We start from the raw sequence: 12,148 nt of genomic DNA, 5'->3' as shown, positions 1-12,148 counted from the left end.
AACATATAAGACAGGTTTCCTTTAGAATAGAATTATTATAATAGAATTACAGGAAATGGAAATATGGACTGAGGAATGTTTTTTAAGACTACATGTTTACTAGTCATTATTTTTAATGGAAAGAGAATTACTTTTCACATGAAGTACAGGCTTCGATATTTTAATAAAGTGAATTATCTTGTTTTTTGTCATACCTCTTAGCAGTTTCTATTGTAATTGTTTCTATTACTACAACATACCACTGTTCCTTAGTAGCATCATTGATTTGGAATAAAAACTAACAAATAACTAATATTGAGAAGACCAAGAAAGAGGATATGAAATATTGCATCAAATTAGCAAGAACAGTGCATATAAGTATTTTGACCAAACACCCAACCATAGGAACATACACCTTAGACATAAAGAAAGGAGGCTGGGTAACTAATCCATAAAGAAGGTGGCCATGTGCAGCGTATGATGGGGCAAATGGAAAACTGTTTTTAAAAACAGACAGCAGATGTTCTAAAGGACCTAGAAAGAAGGTTGTTTACATTTGAAAAGTTACAAAGAAAGTAAAAATAAAATATTTGAAATATATTAATATATATATATATATATACACACTTCACATATTCCCTACATGGTTAATAAACTACTTGTGCAAATATAATTGTACCTTTTTGTAGTTAGAAATTTTTCTTAATCCACAAAATCAAAAAGAAAGTGTATAACCCATGTACAGTACTGCTCACATTAGCATCAATATCATTTTATTTATCTAAGCAGTATAATTTCTCCTGCTTACAATTTTCTACAAGACTCAATATATATCCAACAATCCCTAATCAATGCAGAACTTTAAAAACATCAGATGAAGACTTACTTACCATATATGTATGTATATTCCAATATTTTCATCAGTTTAGCTAAGAAATTCCACTTTTTTTGAAAGTGATATTTCTCTTTCCTTTGCCAAATTAAAAAAATAACTGGATATAGTTGTATAGGTACAATTTTTTGCTTGTTTATTCATGAAAAATGTAACTTAAAGTCACCCCAGGAAATTTTTTCTTTAGGATAAAAAATCATAGCCCAAAGTAGAAAACTGATGGGAAATGTAATATATAATGATTGCACCAACCAAAAATTCTCCAAAGAGTATGATATTCTTTCATGCTTTTACCTCACCCACCTCCTATGTTCTTTTTATTGAGTGTATTTTCTGATAATATAAAGGTTTCTTTTGTTAGTCTCTGAATTGTACTCATGGATTTATCTTTGTGCTTTTTCTCCCAAACCGACAATTGCTTAAAAACAATGACATATTATAACTTTACTAAATTACCTTGACAACATGGTTTTACAGATGAAAAATCTGATGTCTGAAAATAAAGTTGATGTTTGCTTTCAACAGAAGTTATGCTTCTAAGCATTGAAACCCTTGGGCACAAGAGTACAGTCTTTACATTTTCTTAAAGAGTAACTGAAATTTTCTTTTCTGATAATTAAATGCAAATACGACTTCCAATTCAGTTTTGGAATCTGAGTACGTCCACCAGTGCTACCTGGTGTGTAATAAGGGAAGCCGACGCCTTACCTCACTTTCAGGTTCCCTTGCTGGAGCTGTCCATCGTAGACCGACAAAATATCAAAATCCTCTTCCAGAGCAAAGGTGTGGAAGGACAGCTGTATCCGGTTGCGCTCTCCTGTGATGACGATCCAGGTGCAGTTGGCGTAGTTGGGGTAGCCGTGCGGAAAGCCCGGGCTCTCGATGGTGCCGTTAGGACCCTGCACCAAGCCCCCACAGGTCTGCCCTGAAAAAGAAAACGCAAAGAAAAAGCATATTAATTTAGCCTATCTCTAATCTGTGATTTAAAAAATATTTCCTTCATGCACATACATTGAGTGGTAAATTGCAACAGTGTTTGTTCTCCAGGAATAAAAGATCAAGAATCATTTTTTTAACAAAGAGGAAGAAGAGGGAAAATATACAACATTTGGGAACTCATACTATTAGAAATTTGGGGACATTTTTTTCTGTCACTCTCAAATACAGGTTCATGATACCAGATGCTCATATTTGTGAAACAAATTTGATGTTGATCATCTATATAGGATCATGTGGAAACACGCCACACACTAGTTCCTCACTGGGGGAAACCAACTGACAGATAAAATAATCATTATAAAGTTATAATGTGTATGTGCGCACACACATGCACACACACACATGCACACACACACACATGCACACACACACACACTTGTAATGGTATATCCACATGGCTGTGCTCCGAGGTAATGAGAATAGTGAGGGAAAACCACACTCTATATTCAGACTACCTGCCTGCACCTGCTTTAGCGACGGTCCCACAAAACAGAAGAACAAAACCAAACCACAGGAGTCTTATCCAGAGGAGACTAAAAGTTATGCGATAAGATAATTAAATTTTGCAAACACGAAGGAGCAGCCCAGCCAAGGAAGGGACCTGCTCTCTCCAATCTTCCTGTCCACGTGGGTGAGGTTTGCTGGATGGGGAAGGGAGAGCGCACCCCAGGGATGGAGCCCCCCAAAGGAAAGGTCTGGCTTCCCTGGGCAGCTCAAGGGCACAGCCCACACTTCGCTCACTGCCCTACCTCTAACTTCCCTTAGGCCCAAGTAGGATTGCTTTTAGTGTTCCAGGTCTCCAACTGTGATGTCCTAATTTATAAGAACTACATATTTTGTCTTCAACTCCTTTGGCACAGGATTCCTAAAATGCTTGGAATTTCCCAAGTGATGGGAGCAAAGAAAAACCCTTTCTGCTGTGTTAGCACTGTGAGTATGGTCCCCTCACCTGAGGTCGGGGGCTGGTTGCAGGGTGAGAACTTTCTGTCCCAGCCCCTGACCTCTGGGGAGAGCAGAGGGGCTGGAGACCGAGTCAGCCAATGGCCAGCGAGTCCATCACTCATGCCTAAGCAGCGAAGCCTCAGCACAAACCCAGGACAGGTTCTCAGCCTCCCAGGTCTGCCAGCAGGTGAAGGTGATGGGAGGGCGCAGCCCCTTCCCCAGAGGTCGCCCTGTGCATCACTTCATCCGGCTGGTTACTCAGATCTCTTAACATCCTTGGTAATAAACCCCTCTATCTAGTGATTCTGTGAATCCCTCTGGCAATGAATCTAACCCAAGGAGGGGGTCGTAGGAACCTCTAAATTATAGCCAGTTGGTTAGAAGGTGAAATAACAGCCTGGGCTTGTGATTTGCATCTGAACTGGAGGGTCATCTTGGGGGGCTGAGCCCTTTAGCCGTGGGACATGACGTCATCTCTGGGTAGACAGTGTCATAATTGGAGCGAATCGGAGGTCAACCAGCTGGTGTCTTGAGCATTGCTTGGTGGGATGGTGTGGCGAGCCTGCTGCCCATCCCCACCCTTGTGGAAGTGCAGGCAGAAACTAAGTAACTGCATGATATTGGGGGAGGATGGGAGGAGGGGCAGTTGAGCACCACAGAGCCACCTCCCACCACCTGAGCAGGCTGGGAAGTGTTCCCACAGAGGGGTCCTGACCCCTTGGCTCCTCATTTTGTGGTATTGATTCTGACACTGGGCTTCTCTGACAGTCCTCAGATCTCAAGAGCACTTCCAAGGAACAGGGCCTGTTTTATGAATTGCAGGCCCAGGATTCCACAGGGATCTTCTGCTGAGAGGCCAGCATCTGGGACATCAGGAGCAGCCAGGCACCCACCAATTATATTCCTACCACAGGACAAACTCAACGATCCGCCCGTTCCCAACTTCACCAGTCAATTCACCTTCCCGCCTCGCCTCATCCCACATCACCCAGGACCCCTTGCTCACCTGCTCCCCCGCGTTCCTCTGCCCACGCCACTGCCTCCTGTGTGTAAACCTCCAGGGATGACCTGCTCTGGCCTCTGAGTCAGAATGCCTGCCATGGCCATGCCTGGTCCAGACTGAGTGAAAACGAGGTAAGATCAGGACAGACAGGTCACTGGGACCTTCCGAAGGGACACCCTGTCATCATCTCACCTGTAAATATCACCACCAGGGGAGGGGACAAAATAGCTCCCACAAAATCCTGCTAACATTTAACTGACTTGAGGTTGGCTATTAAGGAGCTCTGAAACCTGCTTGGAGTGTTTCATTCCTTCTTAATCTGGCCATTTCCCCCACCAATATGTTTAAGTACATTCAAATGTTTTGACACTAGCGTATTAAGAAGGTTTTGGATGGACCTGGGCACATTCAGATTATGGCATGTAGCATAAGTACTTGAATACCAGTGTTATCCCAGCTTTTACAGTTGAACAGCAAACAGAAAATTATTTCCAACTACCTTTTGCTTTTTTAAAAGTATTTCACAATAGCAGCTCTCTGAGTGCTCAAATCGTTCCCAGTAATATCAAATGCTGGTGGGAGTTTGTGAAATCTTAATAAAAAAGATTTAATGAAAGGGATTTATGAGTTTAAAACCAAAGAACTAATAAGAAGCCCATTTTCCACTAAATTTAAATCTAACAATAACACTGTAACAAGTAGATATTAAAGCTGTGGGGTTTTGAAAGGTCTTCAAAGAAAATAGCTTTTCCGGTTTATCTAGCAATTCTTGCTTCAGAGTAAATCAAAAAAGTGAAAACTTGATTATAAATTGGAGGAAAGAAAAATAAGTTCAACAGAAAAAAAGTGTCAGCTAGAAAGTAGTTACTATTATAGACCCAACACGGTGAACCAGATTATCAAATATTAAGATTTTTCTCCAAGGAATAACATTTTGGCTGTGCTTGGGTCCCAATTAGTTAAGCACAGTGCATTATGAAGAATGAGTTGCATTTTTTTCAGTAGCTAGACTTTTCCATACGTCCTGTTAGAAACTCTGGGACCTGCTCAAAAGCCCTGAGAGGAGAAAATCTCAGGCTTGGCTGCAGATTGCAAACAACTGAGTAGTCTTCAAAGCATCTATTCTCTGAGATAGATTCTGATGTAGTTGGTCTGCGCCAAGAATATCCAAGACAATCATGAAGGAGAACAAAAACATAAGATCTTACGCTACTTAATGTCACATCTTATTACAAAGCTACAGTAATTCAATCAGTGTTTAATTGGCACACACCTGGATAGGTAACCAATGGCACAGAATAAAACTCCCAAAACTAGGTCACAGAGATGGAGACACTAGATTTACAACAAAGGTGGCCTTCACCACACTGAGAGGACGGTCTTTTCAATAAAAGGTGCTGGGCCAGTTGGTTATCCAAATGGGAAAAATACAGTTGGTCCCAGCCTCGTAGTGTATACAAATTTCAATTCACATGAATTGCAGACCTCAGCATGAAAATGTAAAACAGTAATGCTTCCAAAGGAAAACGACAAAACACGTCCTGTCTGGTAAGCAGAGACTTTTTAAATCAAACACATTTCTTTAAAAAAGTCATAATCATAGAAGAAAAAGTGAAATGGAAATACAAAAAATAGGATATATTTGCAATATATATATTTGTGGCACATTCATAATATAATAGATAAGCCTCACAAGTCAATGAGGAAAAGGTAATGTAACTGAAACTCAGTGGCTAAAAGCAGCTGGAGATTTGGGTCCCAGAGGGATTCCTCTAATATTGTAGGGAAACAAGTGGAACATAAAGTGGGAGTGGCTCCTCAGCCCTGACCGCGTCCTCTCCAGGGTGGGCCCGTCCTGGAGCGGTGAGGAAAGAGCATTTTGTGCTAAAAGAAAACAAAAACGGATTTCTCTGGCCTTTCTTTGTAGAAGTGACAGCCCCACCTGCTTTATTCTAAGAGATATTTGGTCCCACTAGAGAATCATGAACTTGCCAGCAATTTAGTCAGTATCTTCTGACCTATGACAGTATCTTGAATTTTACTTAGAACACACACACGCCCCATGAAAACTATTATTTGTCTATGTAATCGTACTGGACTAGAGTTCTCTGAGTGAGCAGCGTTTATTCAAAATCTACACCAACACTGAATGGAAGGCCACCTCCTCCAGTTACATTAAAGCTGTGCCTGTCAGCATCGTCATGAGCTATATAAGCTGTGTGCTTCCTAACACACTTACAAACAATGGCTACCACCATGTACACTGAAACTAAAATGATTCTCCAAATAGATAATCCCCAAATGTAAACTGATTATAATTAAATGCAAATAATTTAGAGCACCCTTTCTTCATTAGTATGAGAGCTTATCACATACCATGTTAATGAATGTCTGAAAAAAAGGTTGCTTCAATGGAAAAAGGCACTTTTAGTTGAGTAAATAAAGCCACAGATGAATGTATGGAGATTATACCCTGTTGTATACATTTTCAGTTTGTACACACTTGGCATATAGAGTATGGGACTCGCCTACAGACCTACCACAAGCAAACTGCCAAGGTCCCCAGCAAATGTTTTTGCCCACCTTCCTGATATGATCCCCCAGCCTGGCTTTTATATTCTAACGGACACTTGCCTGCAAACAGAGAACTCTCAAATATTCTACAAATGTTTGCTTTTTAAAGAAATATTTAAATGTTTGATTTAAATGTTAGCCTTACAACAACTTAAAATAAGCAGATTATTTCAGCTTGAAAACAATGAATGGACAAATGTTTAAGTATGATAAGCATAATCATACATTAACATATTGCTCAACAGGAATCTATTGTAAATGCATTTGTAATTTATACTCCCTAACGGCAATGAGGTGATCTGCAGTGTTTCAGTGGTAATTTTAATCTCTTAGTGAAAAGTTTTTTCTTTTCTACAGGATTGAAAAACTCAGTTGTTACTGAAGAAAATTTCTAAGGATTTTCTTTCTTCATCTACTGCTGCTGGAAATTACCTCCAAACCAAAAATTAATGGCAATGTTAGGAAAAGGAAGCCGATGTTTACAGACATATAAAATGCATGTGTCCCATAAATGCACATTGCACAGAAACATACACACCAAATTGCACACACGGATAAGCATTTACTTGCTGTTATGCAAACAACTACCAGAAAATTTCAGTATATGCTGTGATTTCAAGAAATTGGTGTCTAACAATATTATATATCAATTATATCCCAGGGAAGCTAGGAAACCACAGAAGTAGTATCTACATCCTCAAGCAGTTGAATTATACCCTATGAAATATCTGGTTCATACCTGGAGTAGTCAGAAGAATATTGGGTACCAGGGGCCCCCACAGAGTTAATTTAGTAAGAGATTTTTACCCAGTAGAGATCCTAAAATCCTACAGTACCAAATACAAAGGGTCACCAGCAATCTTTTTAATTCTGTCTCATCCTTTTTGGAGTGAGGGGCTGTTTTCAAAGTACATTTTCACACATCATCTCAGCGGCCATGACAGCTGTCCCACAACATGATTTTGTAGATATAGAAATACAGGTGGAAGTGAAGTGGGGTGTTCCAGAGCTTCCCAGAAATGAAGGACGGTCTTTGACACCAAAGACTGTCGAACCAAATCACAGCTGTGTCAGTGGAGACACAATCCTTTCCCCGCTACATGTAGTGATCAAATCCCAATGGCTATCGCACTGAGACCTTAGATCTCACCATACAACTGTGGTGAAATACAGATAGGTAGGAACTTCAGCCCTTTTTTAAAACTGGTAGATGCCCAGGGGAAAAAAAAATGAAGAAGCATTTAAAAATATGAATGTCACTTATAATCCCATTACCAAAGATAATTATTGCTATCCCCTTACTGAACACTTCCTGACCTGTACTTCACACTTTTAAAGATGGTGTTGTTATCTGACATGTAACACGTGGGCAGTTTGTTTCTGATTGTCTATTGCTGGTCCCCCAGGGATGGGAGCCAGTAAGACGTGGATCTACGATGTGTTGCCTTTCCCTGTTGCTGCTGAACTTTATTCTGAGAAGGCTCATAAGCTCCCCCCTGACTCTTGCTGTCTAATTCGTTCTACTACCTAGCACATACCTTTCATTTCTTAGAAGAAAATACATGTTGCACCAATTCATCTGCGCTTCATCCTGGTTCACTGTGAGCATTTGATGAATGAGTGCATTATAAACAAATGCCTCCCTCGACTCCAGGAGTTGTTGAAATCGTCTCTTCCGTTCTGGACCTGATGACCCGTTCTTATGGAGCAAACGAGTTGAATGAGATATTTGAAAACTCATTTGCCAAGCCCGTGGCACACGCTACCTCATTACCTCCTGCACAGCCTCTGAGGTGGGAAACAACTTAGCTTTTGTTTTGCTAGCTGATATAATAATTATTCGATGAAGATTTATAGCCAGGTAAGCCTCTGAGCAAACACTTTGCTACCTGGGGTATTTTGATGTGTGCTTTTTCAGTGACTCCAGAAAGATGTGGTCTATATTGTTCAGTATGTCATGAAGCCGTGCAAGGGAAGGGTTCTCTGTACTGATTCTACTAGGGAGGAAACGACTCACATGACCAATGATTGCCTGGACTGCAGAGGAATAATCTGGAAATGAGAAGATCTGGGAAATATACACTTGCCTTCCCACTCTCTGGCCTAATACCCTTTAAAAGAGTAAATAGAGTTTTGCCTAAAAACAGTATGAACAGAAGCGATAACATGATTGTGATAATATAAATAGACATAAAAAGTAAACAAGCTTATATCCTGTTTGCAACAAGCCCAGATTATCACACTGGTTTATTTTGAAAGCAAGCAATTCAGTTGTGTGTTTTTTTTTTTAATATTTATTACACTGAGGGGCAGTCTCTATTTATGCTAGATATCCACTCGGGGAAAACAAAAATTTCTCACATCTTATGTAAATTTCTACACAAATGAATCTTTCCTTCTTTACAACTAGACGTTTGACCTCCAAAGCTCCTCCTATTTTGACCTTTCCTTGGAAGTCTGTAGTGTCCACTGTAGGTTTCCACAAGACTGAAAGCTGCCTGCTCTGTGGGATCTAACAATGTGGTGACTCTCAAGTAAAAGAAAAAGGCCCCCTGTGCCCTTCCCGGGAATTTCTCAGGCTCGTTAATGGCTTAGGGGCATGCCATACTTTTAAGTGGATCCAGAATTTCAAATATCAGGAGTCCTCAAATTTCACTGATGGAAGTGGAAGTTTCCCTGATCAGATAAGTACTTTCTGAGGCAGTAAACAAATCAAATATGCATTAAGCTCGGCTGTGCATTATCTTCTACAGTTTCATCGATTATCTCAGCGTCTGCATTATTTGGAAAATGATTAATTGCAGAAGGATCATGACTTAAAATGTCCTTCCCAGGACTTTGATGAAGGTGTTTCAAAATTAAAGTCTTCAGGCATTTTCCAGGAACAACATGCCCTGAAGGAATTTTTTAAAGCACCTGATGGCCCAGCGTCAAGAGTCACTGACTGTGGGCTCCTCTGCTGATAGCCTCAGGGCGCTTGGGTCAGTGTTAATCCCAAACAGGTTGGGGGGATTACAGACAAGCTGAGCAAAAATGGAAAGTAGGAAAACCACAGGTATAGGAGCCCAGACAAGACCAAACATACCAAACATGTGCCCCCCCCCACCATGACCCCACGGTGCAGGGGCCAGGCCATGCAGGTAGCCCCTTACACCACAAATGAGGCATGAATACCCACGTCCCAGTGCTCATCAAAGACAACGAGATCTTCACTGGACTATGTAAATATGAAGAGTACGATCTTTCCTTATTCCACTAAAGGCTGTTATCATACCACCTGTGGGTTTGGTCGGCTTCACTTCTCTCCCTCCTTTGCATAAATGAAGCTTGTCTCCACCTCTGGCTTTTTGCACATGCTAATCCATCCGCCCTGAATGCTCTTCCCAGATCTTCCCATCTATCCTGCACCTGCTCTGTTTCCTGGTGGCATTTGCCATGTGTGAGACTATTTCATTCACTTACTTACTCTAACACATAAACCTTCCAAGAAGGAGGATTCCACCTGCCTTGTTTCTGTCCCCCTTCCTACAGTAGTGTCTGTCACTCAGTGTTCCACTATGAAAGCACCTGGGGGAGGTGGTCATATGTGGAGGAGGTAGATGCTGATGGTGTAATAAACTAAATCTATATACACACTCAGGTGTAAAGAATCCATAAAAATGCAAAGGAAACTTCAATCCCATACTTCAGCCCGGTGATCATCTAGAACATTCGGAGTGTGGTATCGCCTTTCTAATTCCAAGATGAGGGATCCTGTAATCTCAGTCCTGTGTAGCAGCCTGTTGATGGCCCCCTGGACTAATTTAAATATCCCCTGCTTTATTCTTAGCTCGCTCTTCTCCTCTGAAATCCTCCTTTATAGGTTGGCCTCTCTATCTTTCTGTTCTAGAAAGGGGCCATGGTTCAGGGCAAGGCGTTCTTCAGGGTTCTGATGTCAGTGTGGCTTCCTCAGTGACTGCGCCCAGGGCGGGGAACTGTGGCTGCTTCCAGTCCCATGATATTTCCATTGACTGAAAACTGTCCCATTAATGGAAATAAAGTCATTTGATGTCTACCCACCCTGAAGAGATACACTGGAAGAACTCTGTGCACAGTGTAGGGGCACAGAGCACTAAGCTCTGGATCAAATGAAACAAAAACTGATTCATTTCCAGCCAGGAGCACTGGGATTGAACAACACCTGGACAATATTAGCCTCAGTTTCCCCAGATGCGAAATGAGGATGGTGACTGTTTTGCAAGGTTGTTGTAGTGATGAGAGCACATGGAATACAGGTAGAAGCAGGAAAGAGATAGAACAGCAGCTGTTGCCAAGGTCTGAAAGTTTGTGAGCCCCAGGTTCATGCTGAAACCCAATCCCCACTGCAATGGTGCTTGGAGGTGGGGCTTTGGGTGGGTAACTATATCACATGGGTGGCACCCTCATGAATGGGGTTAGTGCCCTTGTAGCAGAGACCCCAGGGAACTTCAGCCCCCTCTCCACATGAGGGCACATGGAGGGCCAGGGGCAGCTTTTCCCTAGACAGTGAATCTTCTGGCAGCTCAGGCTTAGACATCCAGCCTCCACAATTGTGAGAAATAAATTTCTATTGTTCATAAGCCACTAGACTATGGTACTTTGCAATAGCAATCAGAACATATGAAGAAAGCCATAGTTTTTTTTTTACCACAGATACTTCAGTAGAAAGTCTCCTGAAGTAAGAAAATTTTACAAGTGAAAGAGTAATGGGTGTGACCTCACCCCTTCTCTGTCTCTACCCTGCAGCCCCTGCTTCCTAGAGATGCCCCCCTGGCCACCCTGCTGGCTCGACGCCTTGCACATGTGGTCCCTCAGAACACACAAAGGTACTTTAAATTGAAGGATTTCAAATGCCAAATTATTTGAGTTCCTGGATGAAGTTGGTTCTATCACTAAGCAAAACAACATGGAACAAGCAAATCAAGCCCGACTTTATCACGATTCCAGGACCCCACGTGGATGCTCTTTAAGTAGCTGACTTTTTGCCTGATACTGAATTTGAGACTTTTCTTTCAGAAACTTCAAATCTGTATTTCTATACTGTGAGTTATTCTGGTCAATCAGTATAAACTCTTAATTAAGAGAATTTTCTCTCTCCATAAACTGCAGAACATCCATAATGTTATGTCAGGTATTTGTCTCTTAATGAAATCCCCAGGGGTGAAACATCATTATGGATCAATACAATTGAATTATATCCCACACTTGAAAGAACATCATTTCATATTCCTGCTTTAATACATAGAAAGCTGAAAGAAGCATAAATTAGGATCTCAATGTAATGGTGGTGGATCAATGTAGGAAAATAAGTTTCCCTTAAATACTGCTTTTAAAATCTAACATGTTAGTTGATACAGTTTAGCCGTGATGATGTACAATCAATTCAGTGTCACTTGTTAAGAAGAGTGAAAAATACCAGCTGAAGAAGCCACGTTCAAGTCTGGAGGAACTTGAATTGTCAGTTTTTTAACATCATTCTTCAATTAAACTACTAATAGAGCAGATTAGGAGAGACAGGGGAAGAAGTGATAAATTCTACTCCCAATCCTAAGAAACTGAGAAGTTCTATTGATAAGGAGTGTTCAAGAGAACTGTAAGAATCTAAGGGGGATTGGGAAAAATGACACAGAAAGTTAAATCCAGTCTTGCTGATATTTGGAGCCCAGGAACAACTGTGAAACACAGTCTGACATTTCTTGTGAGTCTAGCTTATTCACATCAGCCCAAAGGAGAGAATGAAT

General features: G+C 41.1%; 1 protein-coding gene across 4 annotated transcripts in view; it reads right to left on the bottom strand.

Moving 5' to 3' along the window:
* CSMD1 (CUB and Sushi multiple domains 1) overlaps positions 1 to 12,148 on the bottom strand; it is a 1,487,013-nt gene that overhangs the window by 1,183,362 nt on the left and 291,503 nt on the right. For all 4 annotated transcript variants that reach the window (XM_073219228.1, XM_073219229.1, XM_073219231.1 and 1 more), the window contains exon 2: positions 1,580 to 1,796. In XM_073219228.1, the coding sequence (XP_073075329.1) occupies positions 1,580 to 1,796 (217 nt within the window). The remainder of the gene's footprint in view (positions 1 to 1,579; positions 1,797 to 12,148) is intronic.

Source organism: Manis javanica, chromosome 12, assembly GCF_040802235.1.
Source record: "Manis javanica isolate MJ-LG chromosome 12, MJ_LKY, whole genome shotgun sequence".
NCBI classification, from domain to species: Eukaryota; Metazoa; Chordata; class Mammalia; order Pholidota; family Manidae; genus Manis; species Manis javanica.
This window is presented reverse-complemented; position numbering and strand designations above follow the sequence as displayed.